We start from the raw sequence: 25,312 nt of genomic DNA on the forward strand, positions 1-25,312 counted from the left end.
TGAATTTCCATGAATATCACAATTCCTGAAAGTCATGGATTTCAGAACATTAATTTTCCCATCCCCAAAGAAAGGATATGGTAAGGCCAATGCTACTATTCTGTGAACTTCTGGCCTTTACTTTTAAAGTTGATTTGTGGCTTGTTTTTTGTTTGTTTATTTATTTATTTAGTGGGTAATATTATTTATTGCCAAAGTCAAACATCTGGGTTACATCCTGGGACCCACATGACAGAAGGAGAGAAATGGCTCCTGAAAGTTGTTTGGTCATGTGCTGCACACACACACACACACACACACACACACACACACACACACAGACACTCATACTCATACTCTCACTCATACACACACAAACTTTAAAGCAATAGTAATTTTTCTTAGAGTCTGATATAATTGGTTCTAATACAAAGACAGCCTGAGTGTAGTTACTATATAATTAAATAGTACTCATGCTCTCAGGCAAAGAGTTTAAAGTTTATAGGCACCTAATAAACTAGCATTGGGACATATAAAGAACATTTAAATGTTCAGCAGAAATACAAAGAACAACTAATTTAATTTGTTAAAATGAAAGCTTATACAATTCTGAAGGTTTTTATACTGGTTTTATTATACATGTAACTATGAAAAGAAAACATACATACTTGATCAATGAAATGAGGAAGATTGATTTAATGAACAGAAAAATGGATGGTACTTCAAAATTTCCATGATTACATATTATCTATTTAATTCCCTCCACAATAGCAAGAAACGGACATTATTATTTATGCGACATTACAGATACATAAACCGAGAAAATATTGTTTGGCCTGATTTTCTGAGCTTTTTAAAGGTTTAGTTAATTGTCAGAGCTGTGCTTTAAAATTAGGGTCCATATTCTTCTGTTTTAAATGTGTGACACTTTTCTCTTTTTTTCTCCATCTTTATTAAATTGGGTATTTCTTATTTATATTTCAATTGTTATTACCTTTCTGGGTTTCCAGGCAAACATCCCCCTAACCCCTCCCCCTCCCCTTCTCTATTGGTGTCCCCTCCCCATCCTCCTCCCATTGCCACCCTCCCCCCAACAATCCCTTTCACTGGGGGTTCAGTCTTGGCAGGACCAAGGGCTTCCCTTTTATTTCTAGTGGGTGCTGCTCTCCCTGCTCCGTGGGAAGTGGATGGGGGGAAGGCCCAGGCCTGAGGTGAGTTGGAACTGGGGTAGAAAGGCATAGGGCCTCCTAGGTGAGAATGCCAAACCACCACTGCTGCTGCAGCCACCATGGAGAAGCCCTTGTTCCTGCTGCAGGGAGGAGAGTCTGGTGCCCACAAGATGGCTGAAGGGGAGCTGAGAGTGGACAGCTTCATCACCCGCCTGCTGGAGGTATGAGGATATCGTCCGGGAAAAATTGTGCAGATGACTGAAGCAGAAGTCCGAGGGCTGTGTATCACGTCTCGTGAAATCTTTCTTAGCCAGCCAACAGCTGTGAACACAGGTTTCTTTTGGAGAGCAGGCCTGTGCAGGCCCAGAAACTAGGTGGGACAGTTCAAGCTACCCTTTTTCCATGGCCAATCTCAGATCATATTCAGAAAGTATTTCTTGGGCTAAAGAGATGGCTTAGTGGTTAAGAGCACTGACAGCTCTTCCAGAGGTCCTGAGTTCAAATCCCAGCAACCACATGGTGGCTCACAACCATCTGTAATGAGATCTGATGCCCTCTTCTGGTGTGTCTGAAGACAGTCACGGTGTACTTGTATATAATAAATAAATAAATAAATCTTTAAAAAAAAAAGAGTATTTCTTCCAGGTGATGGATTTCCAATTTATGGAATTGAATTAACTTACTGATGGTGGAAGTGACACAGAGAGTTAAAGTACAGAAGGAATAATCCAGAATGTCCACCAACAGTTGCTGTCTCACCAGGGCTTTTAAAAGCTCAGCTGCTAGAGAAGCAATGTAGTCTTTGGTTATTCTCAAGCTTAGGTCTTCTAGTCATTATAAGCTGACCATGACACAAAAAGAGTCATCTATATCAAAATAGAGAATAGTAACTAGATTCACACCACACTATCACATTACTACTGTATTTGAGGTTCTCAGTTAATATCTAAGAACCTGGAAGAGGCCTGGGTCTTGCTACACATACTTATAATTTATGTCCCCATTGTCAGCTGAGATTCTTCATGCAGCCTGGGGTCAAGGAGGTCATCCCACAAAGCACAAAACACCCATCTCAGATAAACATGTATGGTTTATTGAATCCAAAACATCCATGAATTTCAGGACACAATTAAATGTTGAAACCTAAGGATAATAGATAGAGAAGAGAATTAAGATGTCTAGTGCATAGATCCAGTAAACACCTTCAACAAATCATAGCAGCAAACTTCCATCAGGTAAAGAAAGAAAAGGCCATAAAGGTACAACAAGCCTACAGAACATCAAACTAATTGTACCAGAAAAATTCCTCCATTCACGTAATAATTAAAACGCTAAATGCACAGATCAAGAAAGAACATTAAAAGGTATAAATATCTAGTAACAAATAAATTCAGACGTATCTGAATTACACCAGACTTCTCAACAGAGATTCTAAAAGTCAGAAAATCTTGGGCAGATGTAATACAGACACAGGCTCCTATATCCAGCATAATCCTCAATCACCATAAAAGGAGGAACCAGGATATTTCATGACAAAACCAAATTTAAACAACTCTTTTCTCTAAGAAAGCACAACAGAGGCTAATAGGAGGAAAACTCCAAGACAATGAACTAAACTCTACCCAAGAAAGACCAAGAAATTAATCTTCTCTCAATAATTAAAAAAAAGATAAGCACACAAACATAATTTCACCTATAACCAGAAAAAGAAGAGAAAGTAGCAATCATTGGCTTTAATATCTGACCAGTTAATCCCCAAGCTCCCAGGGGCCAAACTGCCAGCCAAAGTGTATGCAAGGATGCTCTATGGTTCAAGGTGAGGCCTATTGCCCCACCAAATGCAGATCCTAGAGGTGTGAGGTGGGGATGGATATGTGTGGGTGCAGGAGCACTGTCACATAGGCAAAGCTGAGCAGAAATGGAATGTAAGGTTTGATGAGGGGAGTGTGGAAAGCAGGACAACAGTTGAAATGTAAATAAATAAAATAACCGATTAATAAAAAAATGCCAAAAATAAAATAACAAGTAAAAAGGTAAATGAAAATTAAACCAAACCAACCAAACAAACAAACAAAAACCCCTGTAGTGTATTGGCCTAATGCTGCTTGTATTTTAATGCTAATTTGTTGAACTCAAGACTGGTTAACCCCAAATAACTGACCCTGCTCCCAGTTAACTGTGATTATAAAGAAGCCAACACCAACAGCCAACAGCCCAGAGATGGGGGAGGGGAGCTTTGAGGGCTTTGCTAGAGAGGATCATGAGGAGGGAAGAAGGAAGAAGAAATTGCCAAAGAATAAAGGAAGAACATGTGTGATGGAGAGGAGAGAGGAAGAGGACAGCAGCCATGGTTAAGAGAGAGGAGAGCCTGGTCCTGAGGGCTGTCCAAGTGGAACAAAAACAGTCAAGATGCTACACAGTCAGTAAGAGCAGCTCTCAGGCGAGCAGAGATCAGCAGAGACCACAGACCAACAAGCTACGCAAGCATAACTCCATCCAAACTCCCTCTCAATATCCCGTATCCTCCATGGGTCTGGCCTCAGTGTGTGTCCTGGGTCAGCACATGTGTCTGTCTCAGCTGACATCACTCTGCCCATCAGCCCGAGCCCCAGGAAGCAGCGAGAAACTACAGCAGCCCACCAGAAGGGTTTTTGCTGTGGTTCTATGAAGTCCCAACAAATGCAGCTCAACTACAGAATGCAAGGCAGACCAATGCATGTGTGTCCTTAGTGAAGAACCCTTCATCACGTGTCCTTTCACATGCGTGCTTTAGCAGAATATCCTTTTACCTGCGTCTGCTTCAGTGAAACGTTCCTTCACACATCTGCCTTAGCCTTTCACCTGTGTCCACTTCAGGGAACCACTCCTTCAGGTGTAGAATTTCTCTAGATTAGCAAACCGCATACAGAACATTCAGAACAAAACAAGGTGTGTGGTCAGCATGTCCTTGAGCCTAGTCCCTTGTCCTCGTCAGTGACAGCAGGCGTGTTACAGCAACAATATGAAATGGCTGGCAGGCATGGAACAAAATTGCAAAGGTATTCTGGGGGATGTCAGACCGTACCAGCCAGCAGCTCAGCTGAATTTCTAAGTTGTGATGTTACAAGTGAATATACTTGACCTTCAAATGCTGAGAGAGCCCATTATAATATGAACTATATAAACTAGGCCAAGACCACCTCTAGGGCAAAGGCCCTCAGCCTGTGGGTCGTGACCCACACGGGGTCGCCTATCAGATAGTTTACACTACAATAAAGATTCATTACAGTAGCAAATTTACAGTTGTGAAGTAGAGACAAAATAATTTTGTAGTTGGGGTCACCACAGCATGAGGAACTGTTCTAAAGGGTTGAGGCCATAGGAAGGTTGAGAAACACTGCTCTAGGAATTTATGTTTTCTTTCTCTTTCATATTTTTCAGACAGAATCTCAAACTGTAGCTGAGATTGGCTTGGCTTGGAACACGTGTGTAGTTCATGCTGGCATCAGACTTATGGCAATTCTCCTGCTTCAGCCTCCTACTCAGGAGCCTACCAGGGTGAGATCACAACCACGGGTAATGGGATTGCTGTTCTTGGTTGTCAACTTGAGTGTACCTGGAATTAACTAATGCCAAATGGCTTGACGCTCTGTGAGGGGGATCTCTCTCTCTCTCTCTCTCTCTCTCTCTCTCTCTCTCTCTCTCCTTCCTTCTTTCTGTTTTCCTCTCTTCAACCCCCTCCTCTTGGTCCTCCTCCTCTTCTTTGTTTTTTTTTTGAGACAGGGTTTCTCTGTGTAGCTCTGGCTGTCCTGGAATTCATTTTGTAGACCAGGCTGGCCTTGAACTCAGAGATCCACCTGCCTCTGCCTCCTGGATCCTGAGGCTAAAGGCATGAGCACCAGTGGATTTTTTTTCTTAATTAAATTATTTGAAGCAAGAAGACCTACTTCTAATCCAAATATTTGAGATGAGGAGTTAAATCTTTAATTCAGATCTTTTGAGATGGAAAGGCCCACTTCTAATCTGCGCCACACCTTCTTTTTTTTTTTTATTTTTTTCATCTTTATTAATTTGAGTATTTCTTATTTACATTTCGATTGTTATTCCCCTTCCCTATTTCCGGGCCAACAGACCCCAACCCCTCCCCCTCTCCTTCTGTATGGGTGTTCCCCTCCCCATCCTCCCACCATTACCGCCCTCCCCCGCAACAATCACATTCACTAGGGGTTCAGTCTTGGCAGGACCAAGGGCTTCCACTTTCACTGGTGCTCTTACTAGGCTATTCATTGCTACGTATGCAGTTGGAGCCCAGGGTCAGTCTTTGGGTAGTGGCTTAGTCCCTGGAAGCTCTGGTTGGTTGGAATTGTTGTTCATATGGGGTCTTAACCCCCTTCAAGCTCTTCCAGTCCTTTCTCTGATTACTTCAACGGGGGCCCCGTTCTCAGTTCAGTGGTTTAATGATGTCATTCGGCTACGTATTTTCCGTATTCTGGCTGTGTCTCTCAGGAGAGATCTACATCCAGTTCCTGTCGGCTTGCACTTCTTTGCTTCATCCATCTTATCTAATATCTGTATAGGTATGGGCCACATGTGGGGCAGGCTGTGAATGGGTGTTCCTTCTGCCTCTGTTCTAAACTTTGCCTCCCTATTCCCTGCCAAGGGTATTCTTGTTCCCCTTTTAAAGAAGGAGTGAAGCATCTGCATTTTGGTCATCCTTCTTGAGTTTCATGTGTTCTGTGCATCTAGGGCAATTCGAGCATTTGGGCTAATATCCACTTATCAATGAGTGCATACCATGTGTGTTTTTCTGTGATTGGGTTACCTCACTCAGGATGATATTTTCCAGTTCCATCCATTTGCCTATGAATTTCATAAAGTCATTGGTTTTGATAACTAATATTCCATTGTGTAGATGTACCACATTTTCTGTGTCCATTCCTCTTTTGAAGGGCATCTGGGTTCTTTCCAGCTTCTGGCTATTATAAATAAGGCTGCTATGAACATAGTGGAGCATGTGTCTTTGTTATATTTTGGGGCATCTTTTGGGTATATGCCCAAGAGACGTATAGCTGGGTCCTCAGGCAGTTCAATGTCCAATTTTCTGAGGAATCTCTAGACTGATTTCCAGAATGGTTGTACCAGTCTGCAATCCCACCAACAATGGAGGAGTGTTCCTCTTTCTCTACATCCTCGCCAGCATTTGCTGTCACCTGAGTTTTTGATCTTAGCCATTCTCACTGGTGTGAGGTGAAATCTAAGGGTTGTTTTGATTTGCATTTCCCTTATGACTAAAGATGTTGAACGTTTCTTTAGGTGTTTTTCAGCCATTCGGCATTCCTCAGCTGTGAATTCTTTGTTTAGCTCTGAACCCCATTTTTTAATCGGGTTATTATTCTCCCTGCGGTCTAACTTCTTGAGTTCTGTGTATATTTTGGATATAAGCCCTCTATCTGTTGTAGGATTGGTAAAGATCTTTACCCAATCTGTTGGTTGTTGTTTGGACCACACCTTCTGCTGGCAGCTTACATCAAGGACATGGAAGAAGGAAGTTTGCTTTATTAATTTGCCTACTTCTTCAGGATTCCTGCATGTACTGAAGAGCAGCTGAAATATCCAGCCTTATGGACAAAACCGTTGGGGTTCAGGAGTTGCCCCATAAACCACACAAACTCTGACCTCACTTAGACAGGGATGGTTTCTTGAATGCCCACCCTAAGACTGATCATCAGAGATGTAGCTGAGAATTTGTCAGGCTAGGACCCTGGACATTTTTCTATGTCAGTTTATAAAGACTAAAATGTGAGCTCATAGGCAGGTGCTGGAAGGGCTGTCTGGTTGTCAGCCCTGACTCAAGCCATTTTAGACAACAAAGGTTCATACTGACTTTTTATCTGTTTAAAGATTTATTTATTTACATATAAGTATACTGTAGCTGTCTTCAGACACACCAGAAGAGGGCATCAGGTCTCATTACAGATGGCTGTGAGCCACCATGTGGTTGCTGGGATTTGAACTCAGGACCTCTGGAAGAGCAGTCAGTGCTCTTAACCATGGAGCCATCTCTGCAGGCCTCATATTGACCTTTAATTTTATTGGTCCTACATGAAGCTTATACTTATGGAATTTAAGATTAAGAAACCTCACAACATAAACAACTTGCTCCCAGTGGTTTGGGAACAGGTGGGTGGGGGAGCACCCTCGAGGGGGCTGGGGAAAGGGGTGGAATGCAGGGTTTTTGGAGGGGAAACTGGAAAGGGGGTTAACATTTGAAATATAAATAAACAAAATAACCAATAAGAAAAACATACACAAGTTATGTGATCATGCCTGACCCTGCTGTGAGTTAAATTATTTTCAGACAACAATGTTAGGCGACATATTACAGCAAGAATATGAACTATCTGGCAGGCATGGAACAAAATGGCTACAGGTATGCTAGGGGAATTGGCTTCAACAGGGGTAACTACTGCATTTTAGACCTTCCATTCCTTGTTGAATTAGCTGTACCACAGCCTATAAGCCATTCTAATAAATTTTCTTTCTCTATATACAGAGTCATTCTAGGAGGGATGATTGGTTATGTATTATTAAATGCAATGCTGATCATGAAACCCCACCACTTCCAAAGCAATATGCAAGTGTAAGTAAGTTACTGAACAATTGAACAGAAATTAAAATTTACTGCATTTATTGCCTGTGTTGGCAGGCATAGGGAACACCTGGCTGCTTACATCTCTTGGTCTCTATAGAGTAATGGGAGAACTGAGACCCACTGAGGAGGTCTCTCTCTCTCTCTCTCTCTCTCTCTCTCTCTCTCTCTCTCTCTCTTTTTGGTTCTTTTTTTTCTGGAGGTGGGGACCGAACCCAGGGCCTTGCCCAGGGCCTTGCCCTTCCTAGGCAAGTGCTAAATCCCCAACCCCCTGAGGAGGTCTCTTAAGCAAAGACCAAACTCCTTGCAGTTACACTGGGTTCCAGGCTTGTTCTCCTGTTTAGGCCTCACTGTGGTCTATGTATACTCTATGCATTCTCCCCATGCAGGTTCACATGGCCTGAACTCAGAAAGCTGGGGTTAGGAGAAAGATGTCTGGTTAAATAGTCCACCAGGTTCACATTGTGTCAATGTGATTTAATCTAAGGACAAAGAAGTGGAGTTTCTCTGATGGCTTTCTTCTAAACCCTTGAAAGGATCACTGGGGTTTGACCTCAGTACTTCATACTTCTTGCTGGGTCAGCGAAACTCAGGGAAGCTTGAGATTGTCATAGCACAGTATTAGGCTAGATATACTGAGTAGATGATACTAAGTTGTTCAGATGGTCATACCCATTTGCATGAGATCTTAATGTGCACCTAAGGAAAGAGAGATTAATGTCCTGAGAATAGGAAGATCATTTCCAGTTCTTTTCTATCATTCCAGACTGAAAGACTGGTAGGGAGAGAATGGTAAATAATCAAGAATTCACAGATGATGCTTTGAATGAAGGGTGGGTTTCTGTGCTGGTTTTAGACAGGGTCTCAAGTATCCCATGTTGCCCTCTACATGGCTGGCCAGGTTCACTTTGAGCTCAGATGAACCTCCTTCCACTTTCCAATAAATAGGCTTACAAGAGTAGCCTCCAAGGACTGTGAGGACAGCATTAGCCTGTGACAGTTGAGGTGTGTAACCCACAACTATAGTTTTAGCCACCTTTTTCCATGTCTACCAGCTATTTCAGATTGTTGCTGTTCTATGCCTGACAATCAAGGACACAGAAAAATACCCTGATAGAGAGCAAGGACATGGTGATCACATCCTTTCCTGTTCGGTATGTTCTGGATGAGGCTTGTTAAAATTCCAATATTGCAAAAAGCTTTATATAGGGCCCATCACATTAAGGGTCACTGTGCACTGTTCTATCTAAAATGGCCTAATCAGAACTGACTACCATATAACACTTCCTGCAGTCCTCATATGAGAAGCTTGAGCTTTTTGCTTTGACTTTTTCTTTTCTCTTTCTTTCTTATTTTTTGCTATAGAAGTTGAGAGAAAGATAGTTAGGGCCATGAATTTGCCCCGAAAATTTGAACTATGGATGTGATCAATCAGTGTTAATGTATGAATTCTATACAGTATTCATTTTTTAATATGATAGATGCTTTTGTGTTTGGTAGGGTGGCCATTTCCCAGTGTACAGGTGCTGGGACCTTGCTCTATCCACTTAATGATGTTTATACCTTCATTTTAGACGTTTATGTGCACCCCCTATATCTCTTGACTATTTTATTTTTTCTGACAGAAGCTCATGGTATATCTTACTCAGGCTTGTGAGCAGTGCTCCTTTAGCGACATTGGTGCAGAGAGGAGAACCCCACAAGCAGCATGAGGTTCCCTTCACTGATGGCTCCAATATTGCACTTTCCTCTGCCAACTGGTCTCCACACTGTTCCTAGCACCTTAAAGACTTCAACTCTTTCTCCTAAGGAATTTTCTGGCAATTGTCGATTGCTAAGCACATGACTTCATGAGTGTTCCCCTAACACACACCCATGTTGTAACCTACCATGCAGACTATTTCTTGATGTGATATAAAGCACCTGTACAGAATGAGACAGGAGAACTTTTGACTGCATATTCAAGCTGGTGTGAAATCTCAGGAAGTTTTAATGGCTAACATTGGTGAATGAGGACAATGTGAGTTAGTGAGACATTTTTTGGGCAAGATTTGAAAGGAAACATTCATTTAGATGCATAGGAATTACTAAGGTTTTTTTCTAATCAAGCCTTGAAGAAAAATTGTCTTTGAAAGCAGGAGATGCTCAGTGGCTCTGCCCCAGGAAAGTCTCCTGGAAAGGGCACCTCTGCTTATGCTCAGTACAGGGAGAACATTAGCAGGAGGCAAAGTCTGCTCCCCGTGACATCAGCTGTCCCTTCTTGGACATTCTATTGTCTCCTAGAGAGTTCTGGCATCCTCTGTGATGTCACCAGTGTTGTAGTGACAACCAGTGCCCTAGTTTCTCTCAGTCTGAGTCTGGCAGTTACAAGCTAAGACATGTTTTCCTGTCTTCGCAAGCGTTTTGGGAGGGGGAACGTCGATTGTGGAGAGACTAGAGTGAAGGAGTCTGGCCTTTCGTCTCTAAGTAATGATGGACAAAGACAGCACTTCTGGGGAATGTGGAGTAAGTACTGGGCAGTATATTTTGAGCTTCCTGTCAGGGGTGCTGGAGGCTTAAGCTGACCTTTCTAGCCACAACAACTGGAGCATCTGAAAAGGAATTGAATTTCCATGAATATCACAATTCCTTAAAGTCAAGGATTTCAGAACTTTAGATTCACCATCCCCACTGGGAGGCTATAGTAAGGCCAATGCTATTATACTGGGAACTTCTGGTCTTTACTTTTCAGTTCATTTGTTCTGTTACATTGATATAATAACACCATCAGGAGTCATGGAGGGTCCACCTTTTCTGAGTTTAGACAGGGCATCAATGTACTTCACTATCATTGCTTCTTTAAATACAGTGGATATCTGACAGTAGTAACAGGGGGAGAATTGTGCTCCAGGCAATAACCTTATGTTCTTAGACCTTCTCTGATTTCTTCTAACTGGAAGGGTCATCGTTAGCTTTATATATTAGAGGTTGTGTGTTACAAACATGTTTCTACAATACAAAAGCTATTTGGAACGTGTAGACCAAGATGCAGCCTGTAACCTATTGGCACTTCTGGGGTTTTGGTGTTTCAAATAGGGGAACAGATAAGTCTGTTGACCATGTCCTCCTTGGAAATGCATTTTAAATCTAAAGTTGTTGGCCTAGAGTATCAGGGTAGGACATCTGAGTGTCTCCAATCATTCAAATGTTGTAGATGGTGAATTTATCATCTGAGTTCTGAAACCACAGGGGTGAGGAAACCAAGCTGTACCCTGTTCAGCTGATAATAATCCTGGAGAAGCCATCTCCGTCGTCCATGTAAGCACGTGATATCCGGCATAGGGAACACCTGGCTGCTTACATCTCTTGGTCTCTATAGAGTAGTGGGAGAACTGAGATCCACTGAGGAGGATCTTAAGCATAGACCAATCGCCTAGCAGTGACACTGGGTTCCAGGCTTGTTCTCCTGTTTAGGCCTAACTGTGGTCTATGTACACTCTATGCATTCTCCCCATGCAGGTTCACTTGTGTTCTTCTACCTACAGACGCTGGGAGAGAAACATCTTCCCCTGAAACTGCCCTAAGCGAGAAGCAGGCCAAGAAGGAAAAGGAGAGGCTGATTAAAGAGCTGCAGCTCATTACCAAGGAGAGAAATGACCTGAGATATCGCCTGAGGTTTCTGACAGAGAGATCCAAGAACAACAGGTATGGATCCCTCCAAGTGCTTTGTTACATTCCTGGGTCTGCAAGGTCACCTTCATATTATCCTATTAAGGTTTTGGGTTCTAGAAAGCTGTGCCCCCTAACCACCCTGTGCTAAACCTCACCTCCCATATAGAGGAGATTCAGAATCTGACCCTGAGGAGCGAGATGGAAAATGGACTCATCTGCTTCCATTTATTGAAAAGCAGAACTTGTGGACTGAATGAAGAATTCAGGAATAAAGTCAGGGAGAGTGAGTGCCCAGTGTGCATTTGCAAAGCCCTTGACAGCTGGTGTCTTTGCAAGATTGTAATTGCAGTGAGTTTATGGTCAGTCTCTGTACTGCTAGGCAGGGCACTGAGTGCTGGAAGATCCAGGCAGCAGCCTGAGGGTCCTGGTCCCAAACTGTTCATCTCAATGCTTGAGTAGAAGGTCTCAGGCTCAGGCCTGTTTGTTATTGTCTGTGTGTCTTGCCCTCTGAGACAGCAATGGTGCATGCATTTCTCCTGGTTCTCACAGTGCTCTCTGTTTCCATATTTCTCTTTCTCTTTCTCTTACTCTGTTTACATTGCTCTTTTTTGTGGATATGTCTCAGTCTGTGAGTCTGTGTGTGCATACATCCAAATGCATATGGACAACTTTTGTATGTTTATATTTCCCTCCACACTTGGAATCTAGGGGTCTACGTCTTGGCCTGAGTATTTACCTGTAACACTTTCATGGTCATGTGAATGCTTTGTTCTGGGAGCCCCACTGTCAACAACACAGTTCTTTGCCTATGTGGACACGTTTGTCTGTTTATTTTTATTCTTTGTGCAGATTATAATTTTGTGTTGATATACGGTCTGTTATCAAAACAGGAGAAAAGAAATCACAGGTTTCTGGCTGTGTTGGGGTGGGGGAGCATGGAGAGGTGTGGCCTAGGCTCTTGATAGCTTAACTGGCTTGACTGCAGATTTCCTCTTGATTGAACAAAGGGAGCCAGGGAACCCTCCCTCTGGATGCCAAGCTTCTGGTGTCCTGGACGCAGAAAAACACGTTTCTGAAGCTGAAGAAGATCCCAATATGTAGAATTCAGAAGGTGTCCTTCCAGGACTGGTGTAGTACAGGACCCACCCCAAGTTCATATATTCCTAAATGCTGATGTTCATAGTATTCTATCATTTGGGGCCAGGCCACACTTCAGGCCAAATCCGTATTACGAAGACCTGGAGAGAATGGAGGAGGTGGTCATGTCAATTCTGCACAACTTAGAGATGGAGAACACTGAGATCCATGAGAACAGCCATAAGCTGAAGAAGGAGATTACCTTCTCTAGGTAAGTCCTGGTCAGAAAGGCTATCACCTGTGGAATGGCCATTTCTGATTTCTTTGTTATGGATTGGAAGGTCTTCAGCTATGATTCTATCTCTTGTGCTGTTTACACATCAGTGTGCCAGGGTCATTAGGACTCAGTTTTCAGTTCCATAAAAGACTGTTACTCATCCCAGGATTGTCTAGGCATCTTCAGAAGGCTCCAGATAGAACAGTAGTGATTGAAGTCAGCAGAAGGTTATTAGGCTGACCTGGACCTATGGTGTCATACCAGGTTTTACAAAACTTAGTGCGTGGACCACATGGTTAGCATGACCTTCTCTTGGTTCTACTGACCTGCTTTGAGGGTGTTTGCCAACTACTAATTGATGTTGCCCCCATGTATTGGTCTTTCATGGATAGTTGTAGATCCATGTTCTTTTTGAGAGATGCGGACACTAACTGGTGCTCGGCCCAAACAAACAATTTATTCTTCCTGGAATTAACTCTTTGTGGTTTGTGCAGCAGCCTTATATGTATCGAGATGTATTTTATTAACTCTTCAGGGGTACCTGGAACCTGGTATGGTTAGTGAGACTTGGGAGTAGGAATGGGAGAAAGGGACAGCATGATCTTACTATGCAGACTGTATTTCCAGAAACCTGCTCAGCCAGCTCCTGATGGAGAATACATGTAGGAAGAAGTTGGTCCCACAGATGCAGGGGAGCAAGGAGGGACATCTTGATTGTGCACTGAACCAGAAATATTTGGTTGACTTCAACAAGAAAGATAAAGACCAGCAACGTCCAGATCCAGCATCATCAGGTAGGGACGAGCAGCTGAGTTAGCTTAACAATATCTGATAAAATTTGCCAATTTGATACAACTTTGCTTTCTCCTACCACCTTTCTAATTTACACTCCCAACCAGCCAACCCCCTCATGCAATGGAATTGTTCATTGCTCTGCCTATGCACAAGTATTCTGGGAAGTTAACCACTTTTCAGAAGCTGAATTATTTTGCAAGTATATTTTGCTGCTCTTTTTGAATCTGCAGTATAGAAATGGTGACAGATGAATAACATACCTCATTATTGCATATCCATGTGATAGATTGGATCCTATGCAGAGTTTTGAACAACTTCGTGGTCCTTTGACAAATGACACTCTGTGGTCATGTGACTTCTTGTGTAGGAAGCACCTTTCTGGGATAAGAACCAAGTGCAAATGTCAAATTAGTACTTGTCATTGGCTTTAACCTTGGTGACATATGGACATTTCCTTTCTTCCTGCAACCCAATGAGGTCCCTTCCATTGCCCTGTTCTTGGTTTGCACTGGTATAAGTCTGGGTCCCAGATTGGCAGCCCACATTACTGTGAGGGTTGCTGGAGATTTTGCCCTGCCCACAGAGTTAGCAACAATGATATCAGGTAAAAGGTCCATGTTGACTGTCCAATAGAACTGAGGTGGTAGAAGGCAGGATTCTGACAGCTGGCTTGCGTTTCACCACCAAGTCAGTGTCTGAAAAACTGCCTTCCTCTCCCAGGTCTCAGAAAGTGCAAGAGAGCTGGAATTGGACACACACCAGTAAGAGAGCTTCCTGAGGAATAAGTTGCTTTCTCAGGAGTCCCTGATGACAAACATCCTGAACGGTAACAACATTTTTTGGATGAGTATTCTTCCTCAGAGTTAATTTGTCATTTCTTAGAGACCCTAAATTTATATAACACTAAGCCAGCCTGACTGATTGAGGTCTTACTCACTTTCTTCTTCAGAAAACACCACTTGAGAGACAACTTGGGGGACCGCCTTTCATTATGTGTGCTAGAGGAGAAACAGCAATACATCTGTGCTTCTAAATGTTTGTTAAGAATATGCTGTTTAGAAATATTTTTGTTATGATTTTAATTGAAGTTTTCTTTTTGTTGTTTCATATTTATATGTTCTTGTTACTGTTTTTCACTTTCCAATATGTTTAAATATTTTTATTCATTCATTTTAATCCTGTTTTGTTGTAAAAATGTATTCATTATGAATAAATATTGATTTTTATCTCTTGACTCTTAAGACCATCATTCTTATTCATGGGTTCTGTCCCCTCCTGAGGGCTTAGAACTGACAGCTAGAGATGGATCTCTGCCTGTTCCATGGAGCCTGGGCTAATTAGCGAATTCAAAGTCACCAAGGGGTACCCAGTGTCACAGTGTCTTTTTTGAGGAGAATGTGGCTTTTTCTCGGCACACACTTTATGATGTAATCACTGACATGCTTTACCCAATTGTTAGGGTCCATGTGGTTCTTCTGAGAGAGCAGCAGATGCTCTACCCTGTGAGTTGTCACCACAGCTCCTGCAGGTGGCTTTTGTTATTCCACATGAGGTGCTGTATTAGGTGGACAGGATCACCTCCATTAAATAGAGAGATCTCAGGAGATGTGTATTCACAGGGAACTTACTGAGCTGTGCATGCTCAACGTGTTAGGTTGTCAGGCATCCCTACAGGGCTCTGGTGTCCCCACTGCTCATTGTGGGTCAGGATCATCCTCCAGCATCACTTAGTGTCCATATTAGAGCAGATCTTTCACCTGTTGTCAATGATGACCATATCTGTTATGCACATCTGATAAAATACAGAATAGAAACTAGCTTCCTGTAAGCCAGCTTGGCATAATGAGTTCTTTTGGTAGCAAGAAAAGTATCTTAATCTAAGCAGTTTAGGGAGGAACCTCAAGAGCATCCATAGTGAATGTAGCCTACAGCTGTGAACACAGGTTTCTTTTGGAGAGCAGGCCTGTGCAAGCCCAGAACCTAGGTGGGACAGTTCAAGCTACCCTTTTTCCATGGCCAATCTGGGATCGTATTGAGAATGTATTTTTTCCAGGTGACTCATTTCCAATTTATGGAATGGAACTAACGTACTGAGAGTGGAGGTGACTCACAGAGTTAAAGTACAGAAGGAATAATCCAGATGTCCACAAAAGCTTGCTGTCACCCCAGGGCTTTTAAAAGCTCAGCAGGTAGAGAAGCAATGTAGTATTTGGTTATTCTCATGCTTAGGTCTAGTCATTCATTATAAGCTGAACATGACACAAAAAGAGTCATCTGTGTCACAATAGAAACTAGTTGTAACTAGATTCACCCCACACTATCACATCACTACCGTATTTGAGGTTCTCAGTTACTATCTAAGAACCTGGAAGAGGCCTGGGTCTTGCTACACAAACTCATAATTTATGTGTTCATGACACTGTGTGCTTTGTTCTGTTAATGGTACCATTGGCATACAATACCTTGGATACTTTGTACTGACATCTGTCACATGAGACAATAGTTCATGTCATCCTAACCTGAATAAACTGTCCTTAGAGTACAGTGTGGTATGAGGGGCCTTCTTTTCCTGTGAGATGGGAAAACATTTCCAGTCTTCAGTCAAGTCTGTCAGCCATTGTCCAGTGCCTGTCTTGAGATGTCCACATTTTCAGCTGAGAGTCTTCATCCAGGCTGCTCTGTAATCTTTTAGAAGATTAATTGTGTTCCAGCCCTAGGATTTAATTCAGTGTCCCTGTACTTACCAGACATGCTCAAAGCCATAGGTTCTACCCTAACCGTGTGTTTTTTAGAGAAAAAAAATAAAGAACCACATTGCACTTGAAGTTTCTCCTCCAATATAAGGAGAGCCTGCATAGGGCCTTTAAGTAACTCTAAGCCCCAGTTCCCCACAACTCCCTCTATTGATTCCATTATTGATGTGTTTCATAGCAGCTCACTTTATTTTTGGTGTGGAAAGAATGTGCACCATGTCAGTAAAGGCTCTGTGTGTGTGTGTGTGTGTGTGTGTGTGTGTGTGTGTGTGTGTGTGTGTGTGTAGTCCCTAGTGAAAACTGTCCAGGTGCAGGCAGACTCATGTTACTACTGTCCCATGGCACCTTGCAGGCATTGAAATGGTGGGCTACTTTAATACAGCCTAAACCGGGCTGTGCATGGTTTGCAGTGAGATTGTGATGTTATCCCCACTAGAGAGAGCAACATAAGCTTCATTTATTACACGCTACTTTTACCAAGGTGAGGCAAAGCCTCATCTTATAGAGTGTCTGGTAGGATTTGACAGCAGGAAATTAATTCAAGGCTCAAATCAAATCAATCGATTACAAACAAAGAGAAAAATACAAAGAGTCAAGGGAACCACAAGATGTGTGTTGGTTTTTTTGTTTGTTTGTTTGCTTGCTTTTTTTGTTTCTTTTTTTCTTTTTTTTTTTTTTTTGTTGAGAAGATCCACCAGAGAGACAACCCCTTCCTCGAACAAACTGCATACAAAGAGACAATACCTAAATTGACAAAATTAGAAATGAAAAGGGGATATAACAATAGACAATGAACAAATTCAACAATCCTCCCTGGTTTGAGTGCCCTGGGGAAGTTGGGAAGCCACTTTTCCCTGACCTGTGTGACTTTCCCTGCATAGTGAGCTCTCCTGCAGGAGATGCTTTCACATGCTTCTTTAAAAGCACCTGTTCCTCAGATCTAGATCAGCTGTGAAAACAGGCCTCTTCAAGATAGTGTGAGAGCTACCCCTCCCAGCTCAGAGCTGCAACTCCATAGGATCCTCCACTCCCAGTGCTGTGTGGGTCCCATGGATAAGTCAGAGCAAAGTGCCCCTTCTGAGAAGTGACTTAGAACAGAAGGTTCAGAAGTGACAATCAACCCCCAAGTGCTTCTTCCAGGAGAAAGCAACCAGCTCTCCCTTTGAAACAGTGTAGGCTCCCACATGACCCAGTTCTGTGATTGGAGAAGATTTTCTGGAGCTTAGTTGCCCAGTCACAGTGGGGCTACATTCTTGATCCATGCTCATTCCTACAACAAACGGTCCTCCCCCTCCCTCCCAGGCCTTCAGTTGAACCGAGGTCCTTCCAGGACCAACAGACCTGAGAGAACAGAGTGCATCCCAGGGGAGAGAAGAGGCCTGAATGATTTTAAATGGGATAAAAACCCCATATCCACCATCTAACAACGTTAGGGTTGGTGCATATGTGGACTTCAGAACCTTAAGGTCAGATTTTCTGATAACAGCTGCTGGTGAAGCTGAAGTCTACTGTGGGTGGGATTGTCCCAGGCAGGGAGGGGATCTGACTCTGCAGGCCTGGCCAGCTTCTTCATTCTCCTGAAACTAAGTGTTGGTCAGCTGTAAATCTGAAGTGAGAGCTGGTTTTTGTCCACTCAAATGGATGACATTTCAATTCTCACGCATTATGTGAGACACACATTTACCCACGGGGGATTTGAACTCACTTCTATAGAAGTGACTTGGAGCCAACAGAGGGAAAGCATTCTTGCCTTTAGCATTCTGTCTGTATCAGAGACTACAGGGACTGGCTTCCTGGACAGACATGGCCAAGCAGACACACATTTTAATGAGGGAAAACTGATGTAAGAAATGTCCTGGGGACAGTGATTTCAGATTGTGCCTTCAGCCAGGAATCTCTGTTGCCATTAAGGCAAGCAGCCTTGGGCCTGCTAACTTGTCACTATGTCAGGGTGTCTCTGCTCTCACACCTGCATCAGGTCCTCCTCAGATGAAGGCTTCTCAAAAAAAAAGTATATAAAGCAATGTTTCTCAACCTGTGGGGAGCAACCACTCACAAAGATTGTATATAAGATACCTTGCACATTATAGCTTATAAGAGTAGCAATATTAGTTATGAAGTAGCAATGGAATAATTTTATGGTGGGGGTCACCACAGCATGAAGAGCTGTATTAAAGGGTTGCATCATTAGGAGTGTTTTGAACCACTGTCATAGAAGCTGACACATGGGAACAGACTCCTCAGATGAGTAGAGACCCACAGTAAGGGATACTGTGTCCCACCCTAGGACCCAGAGGCAGAATCTATCCCAGGAGTCTGTGGGTCACCTTGTCTTAAATTCTCCCAGGGTCAAGAATAGCATTGATCATCTCAGGAGAGTCAGCTTGCACAGCCACATCAGGCCCATGGCTTCCCTTTACAGAGAAGGATGTGGGTCTAAGTGACAGACAGTGAGACTGAGGGGACCCTGATACTCATTTGCTTTGAGCTGTGGTTTCTTCACCTGTAAAATGGACGTGTTTCTGCTGAATTGGGTTGTTGTGGAGATTAACAGAACATACAACCTGCTCAGTGTCTGCCTGGCATGGACACCTGCTGGTTAAATGGAAGCTGTCGATGGTGACGAAGGTAAAAGTAGAATCTCTAGCCCCATAGTGTTAGATGCCGGGTGCCAGACAGGGGTTGTAAGCATTTTGTGAATCTAAGACCACCTCAAATTAAAACCAAAGGCTCTTGTTTTAAATTTAAAAAAATAATCAAGTATAAAATACCAATATGAAATAATCATAATCAGAAATGAGCTAATTCCTGAAAGTCATTTAGCTTACATTTTCTGCTTCTATTTTCAAGGCATCTAGAGTAGCACTATACGAGATCCTAAAGCCTTCTATTATGGTGCTACCCATTCATTCCTCTCTCCTTGAGGACTTCTCAGGTGACTTAAGAAAACCAGATTTCCATTCAGATTGTCCCCAGCTGGTGTGATCTCTCTGTCCATGGCCTTGCCAAAAGCTGCAGAGCCAAAGTGTTGTTTTACAACACAAAATTCCAGACGTTAATTTTACCAATAAAGTCTCCAGGGTCAGATGCTGAAGTCAAGTAAAGCTCCCAACTGTCCTTCCTAATTCACTGACCTCTCAGAAGAAGAGCATTGTGGTTCCCTCTGCACACTATCTTAAAAATCCTTCAACTCAAAGACTTCCCATTGCCCTAGTTATCTTCATTTACTTTCAAGTCTTCCTTGATCTGCTCTGGACATGAATGCACTTTTTAGCTCTGCTATAAAGATGTCTGGTAGGTGAGCCATACTGTAATAAAGACGATGTTTTCAGTAAACAGCTCTTGATTTAAATGTCTGTGCCATGGCCATGCTATACCATAGGATAGTTTTTCATTAAATAATACATCCTTGGAGATCACAGTGTGATCAAATATCTTGCAACATAACTTAGTAATTTTCTCTCTATTATATAAATCAAGTTATTTGACAAGGATTATGGTTGTTTGCTGTCATGTCTGAGTGCATCGTCATGGGAATCCCCAGGAACATCAAAACTGGGCTTTTGAAACTGTTGCATATGGCTAACTGGGAGCCAAAACCAGCCAGGAGACTACTGATACTCAACACACATGAATTCACCTCGCCATTTTCATGTAGTTTTTGGTAAGAGGTCACCATTCCTGACCATGTCTCATTATCCAATATGCTGCTGAATGGGAGAGTTTGGGTGCAGTGAGGGGGTCACTCAACAAAACACAAAATCAAAGATCTCAGATAAACATATATGGTTTATTGAATTCAAAACATCCAGGAATTTCAGAACATAATTAAAAGACCAAAACTAAGGATAATAGATATAGAAGATAATGAAGATTTCTAGTTCCTAAGTCCAGTAAACTTCTTCAACAAAGTCATAGCAGAAGACTTCCCTAGGGTAAAGAAAGAAAAGACCATAAACATACAAGAATACAGAACACCAAATTAACTGGAACAGAAAAAAAAATCCCTCCATTTGCATAATAATTAAAACCAAATGCACAGATCAAAGAAAGTACAGTAAATGGGATAAAGGGAACTGATCTCATCCCACAGCTTCCTGCACCCAAATCCTGTGGGGAAGAGAGCCGAACACCCGAAATTGAGGACCCTCCTGAGACTGCAGTACAGACTGCCACTTCTGCCCACCTTTGCCAGCATCCATGGTCCAAGGGGAAACTGCATGTGTGCCTCTGGACACGGGACTATAGGAACAGTCACCTGAAGGTACCTGCGGTTCTGGTGTGGGCCCTTAACTGAACTGAACCGGTCAAACAGCTCCCTGCCCCCAAATACCTTGGGGGAGAGAGCTGGAACCTCAGAATTGCAGACACTCCTGAGAAATCAGAGGAGACTACCCTCTGTCCACATTCCCAACCCAAGAGGGAATCCCCTAGTGCCAGCTGGCCCCCTGAGTGGAGGGACCTAGGAGTACTCAAGGGCAGGAACCTTCTGATTCCTGCCTGCACCAAGAGCTGAGAGACGGTCCCCAGGAGCGCCTACACTCCTGAGAACAGAGCACCTTTTCCCAGAAATGGCTGAAAGAAAACAGGAAAACAGTTCTATAGGAGTGCTGACACAGAGGCCTATAGGAAGGTCAAGCCACTGTCAGAAACAGCAAGACCAGCTAACACCAGAGACAACCAATGGTTAGAGGCAAGCGCAGGAATATAAGCAACAGAAACCAAGACTGCTTGGCATCATCAGAGCCCAGTTCTCCCACCAGAGAAAATACCAGATTTCCAAACACACCAGAAAAGCAATAATTAGATTTAAAATCACATTTTATGACAATGATGGAGGACTTTAAGAAAGACATAAATAACTCCCTTAAATAAATGCAGGACAACACAAGTAAACAGGTAGAAGCCCTTAAAGAGGAAACACAAAAATCCCTGAAAGAATTACAGGAAAACACAACCAAACAGGTGAAGGAATTGAACAAAACCATCCAGGATTCAAAAATGGAAATAGAAACAATAAAGAAAGAACAAAGGGAGACAACCCTGGAGATAGAAAACCTAAGGAAGAGATCAGAAGTCATAGATGCAAGCATCACCAACAGAATATAAGAGATAGAAGAGAATCTCAGGGACAGAAGATAACATAGAAAACATTGACACAACTGTCAAGAAACTGTAAAATGCAAAAAGCTCCTAGCCCAAAACATACAGGAAATCCAGGACAAAATGAGAAGATCAAACCTAAGGATAAAAGGTATAGAAGAGAGTGAAGACTCCCAAATTAAAGTGCCAGTAAATATCTTTAACAAAATCATAGAAGAAAATTTCCCTAACCTAAAGAAAGAGATGCTCATAAACATACAAGAAGCCTACAGAACTCCAAATAGATTGGATCAGAAAAGAAATTCCTCCCGTCACATAATAGTCAAAACACCAAATGCACAAAACAAAGAAAGAATATTAAAGCAGTAAGGGAAAAAGGTTAAGTAACATATAAAGGCAGACCTATCAGAATTACACCAGACTTCTCACCAGAGACTATGAAAGCCAGAAGATCCTGGACAGATGTCATACAGACCCTAAAAGAACACAAATGCCAGCCTAGGCTACTGTATCCAGCAAAACTCTCAATTAACATTGGGAGAAAGCAAGATATTCCATGACAAAACCAAATTTACACAATATCTTTCTACAAATCCAGCAAATTATAGGATACAAATTATAGGATAATAAATGGCAAAGCCCAACACAAGGAGGCAAAGCTACACCCTAGAAAAAGCAAGAAACTAATCGTTTTGCAACAAAACCAAAAGAAGAGAAGCACACAAACATAATCCCACCTCCAAATATGAAAATAACAGGAAGCAACAATCACTATTCCTTAATATCTCTCAACATCAATGGACTTAATTCCCCAATAAAAAGACACAGATAACAGACTGGATACATAAAGAGGACCCAGCATTTTGCTGCATGCAGGAAACACACATCAGAGACAAAGACAGACACTACCTCAGAGTAAATGGCTGGAAAACAACTTTCCAAGCAAATGGCCCAAAGAAACAAGCTGGAGTTGCCATTCTAATATCGAATAAAATTGACTTTCAACCAAAAGTTATTAAAAAAGATAAGGAAGGACACTTCATATTCATCAAAGGAAAAATCCACCAAGATGAACTCTCAATCCTAAATATCTATGCTCCAAATGCAAGGGCACCTACATACATAAAAGAAACCTTACTAAAGCTCAAAACACACATTGCACCTCACACTATAATAGTAGGAGATTTCAACACCCCACTCTCATCAATGGACAGATCATGGAAACAGAAATTAAACAGAGACACAGAGAAACTAACAGAAGTTATGAACCGAATGGATTTAACAGATATCTATAGAACATGTCATCCTAAAACAAAAGGATTTACCTTCCTCTCAGTACCTCGTGATACCTTCTCCAAAATTGACCAAAATTTATAGGATAATTTGTATCCTATAAATTGGTCACAAAACAGGCCTCAACAGATACAGGAAGATAGAAATAATCCCATGCATCCTCTCACATCACCACGGACTAAGGCTGGTCTTCAACAACAACGACGACGACAGAAAGCCCACATATACATGGAAGTTGAACAACTCTCTACTCAATGACAACTTAGTCAAGGAAGAAATAAGGAAAGAAATTAAAGATTTCTTAGAATTTAATGAAAATGAAGGCACAACATACCCTTATAGAAGAAGGGGAGGAAATGGGGGAAGGGACTAATATATACGGGAAATTGGGAAAGGGAATAATATTTGAAATGTATATAAAGAAATATCCAATTAAACAAAGGAAAAAGCTTAAAATGGTAAAAATATATCATTTATTATTACATATACTACATGATACATATATTTATTATATAATATATATTGTTTCGAAATAAAGTTGTGAATTTATATCAGTAAATTTTGATCTACATACCTATACCTATGTGCTCAGGATTGTTTAAGAAATACAAAGGCATCTGTGGTGAAGAAAAGTTTAAAGCCCTGATCCAGATGACTCAAATTTCCTCATAGCCCTATGGGGTTAGATACTGGAAGCCTCCTGCAAAAGTTCACAAACCTGCACAGAGATGAAACGGTGTGGAGATCTTCACAGAGATTAGCTCTCTAATCTAATACTGTCAAGACGTTCTTCTTTCCCGTTTTTTCTTGATACTGATTCATCAGATGAGGGAGTCTTACAACACCCTTGGAAGCCTCCAGCACACTGAGACTAGGTAGGAAGGGTGCTGTTGCAATAAATAATAATAATAATGATAATAATAACAATAACAACAACAACAATAATAATAATAATAATCACCCCCTCATGCTAGAGCTGCACAGTTGGACCACATGGCACTGTCAGGTATTTCCACCTCGGCAGACTCTTTGACCCAGAGCTCTCAAAACCTCTCTACCTGACTCTCAGATTCTACTCTCTGGCCCTAGGAGCAGTCTCTCTGCCTCCATGGCTAGCCTCCATTCAGTGGCTGCCCATCTCGCGGCTCTCTGCTCATATTCCCTGCATCTGGCCCAGCGGATACAGTCACAATTCCCAGCAATCCAACCAAATCAAAACTCTTGAAGCTTGTAATTTATCAATTAGATTTATATCAGTAAATTCTCACTCCACAAAAATGACCACACAATAAACTGATAGCCAATTAATATTGATATAAACTGCGCACCTAGATGAGACAAATTGTCCTGTAATTACCCACCCCTTATAAGATTTTCATAGCTACCTGTGGCTATTTAAAGCCACACGGGGGTGGGTCATCTTTCTCCTCCTCCCTCTTCATTTCTTCTCTTCTCTATTTCTCCTGCCTTTCGAAAACTCTGCCCCCGCCTTTCCTTTTCACTGCCCAGTCACAGGCTTTACCTTTTCATGTGCCTGCCCTCACCTGCATCCACAGGGTGCAGTGAAGGAAATTATGGAAAATCTGAGATTTGGTGCTTTGATGACAGCGACACCCAATAACATACATTATTTACACTTTTACATTATAGTGATTCTCAGACACAATTTCATGTGATTTCATTGCGTAAGTTATGGAAAGTCATGGGCCCTTCCTGTAAGGTAAACATTAGGTTGCTGTTCAGCCTAGCTGCTTTCTATAAGACAAAGTAGAGGTTGCCTAGGCTACTCGCTCGACCCCATCTGTCAGGGGATGTAGCGTCTGAGGGATCTGACAGCAAGGTAAGGATCGGGAAAGTCTGTACAGGACAAGGGACTACAAACTGGGTCCTCTAAACAAGAAGTTCAGCAAGATGAAACTCTGAGGAGGGAAAAATTCTAGCACAGGGAAGTGGAGGCTTGAGATCATCCATCGTTCAATACAGAAACATAATCGTTACAGAGTCCCAGGCTATTAAGGACAACCTTGTTGAGTCTCTTAAATAAAAAGAAAGTAACGATGTAAGAGACAGGAGGAGAAAAATTATTTAAGTTGTGTCACCAAAGACTTAACTGGTATTTTGAGAAAAACGCCGAGTACAGCTCATTATTTAACAAAGGTTTGGAAGGTCTCATTTTTCAAAGCATTATATAGATAGGGGCGCATCTGCAATCCGGAGAAATAGGTGGTTATTCCAGCTTTTAATTTCAAATATTATTTTGTATATTATTCATACTGCTTACATGCATGCAAATTAAAGAATCATTGTTTTCTAGCGCGGTAACCCATGCTTGTAATCCCAGCACGCGGAGGACTAATGGGAGAGAACATTCATGACTCGGAAAGCAGTTTGTACCACGGAGAAGTTCCAGGCCATGCTAGGCTCCAAGAACCTGTATTTCAAGAACAATGGTAGAGCATGGAGACATCTCAATGGATGAAGTGCCGATTATACGAGCATGAGGAGCCGAGTTCAGATCCCCAACATCCATATAAGGAGGCAAGAGGAGAAGTGAAGGTCTGTGACCCCAGTACTGGAAGCGGAGATG

The 25,312-nt window shown here is 42.2% G+C and overlaps 2 protein-coding genes across 2 annotated transcripts in view; one reads left to right on the forward strand and one right to left on the reverse strand.

The window, feature by feature from the left end:
- Positions 1 to 14,799, forward strand: part of Speer4cl6 (spermatogenesis associated glutamate (E)-rich protein 4C like 6) — a 261,843-nt gene extending 247,044 nt beyond the window's left edge. Inside the window, 1 exon segment of the mRNA NM_001432159.1 lies at positions 14,297 to 14,799. Coding sequence (NP_001419088.1) covers positions 14,297 to 14,361 — 65 coding nt within the window. The 3' untranslated portion in view covers positions 14,362 to 14,799.
- Positions 14,800 to 20,100: 5,301 nt separating this feature from the next.
- The window catches only part of LOC134483549 (IQ domain-containing protein M-like), a 99,000-nt gene continuing 93,788 nt past the window's right edge, over positions 20,101 to 25,312 (reverse strand). Inside the window, exon 5 of the mRNA XM_087601543.1 lies at positions 20,101 to 20,259. Within this exon, the coding sequence (XP_087457669.1) occupies positions 20,207 to 20,259 (53 nt within the window). The 3' untranslated portion in view covers positions 20,101 to 20,206. The remainder of the gene's footprint in view (positions 20,260 to 25,312) is intronic.

This window comes from Rattus norvegicus, unplaced genomic scaffold (genome assembly GCF_021556685.1).
Source record: "Rattus norvegicus strain SHRSP/BbbUtx unplaced genomic scaffold, alternate assembly SHRSP_T2T haplotype2-0000026, whole genome shotgun sequence".
Lineage (NCBI taxonomy): Eukaryota > Metazoa > Chordata > Mammalia > Rodentia > Muridae > Rattus > Rattus norvegicus.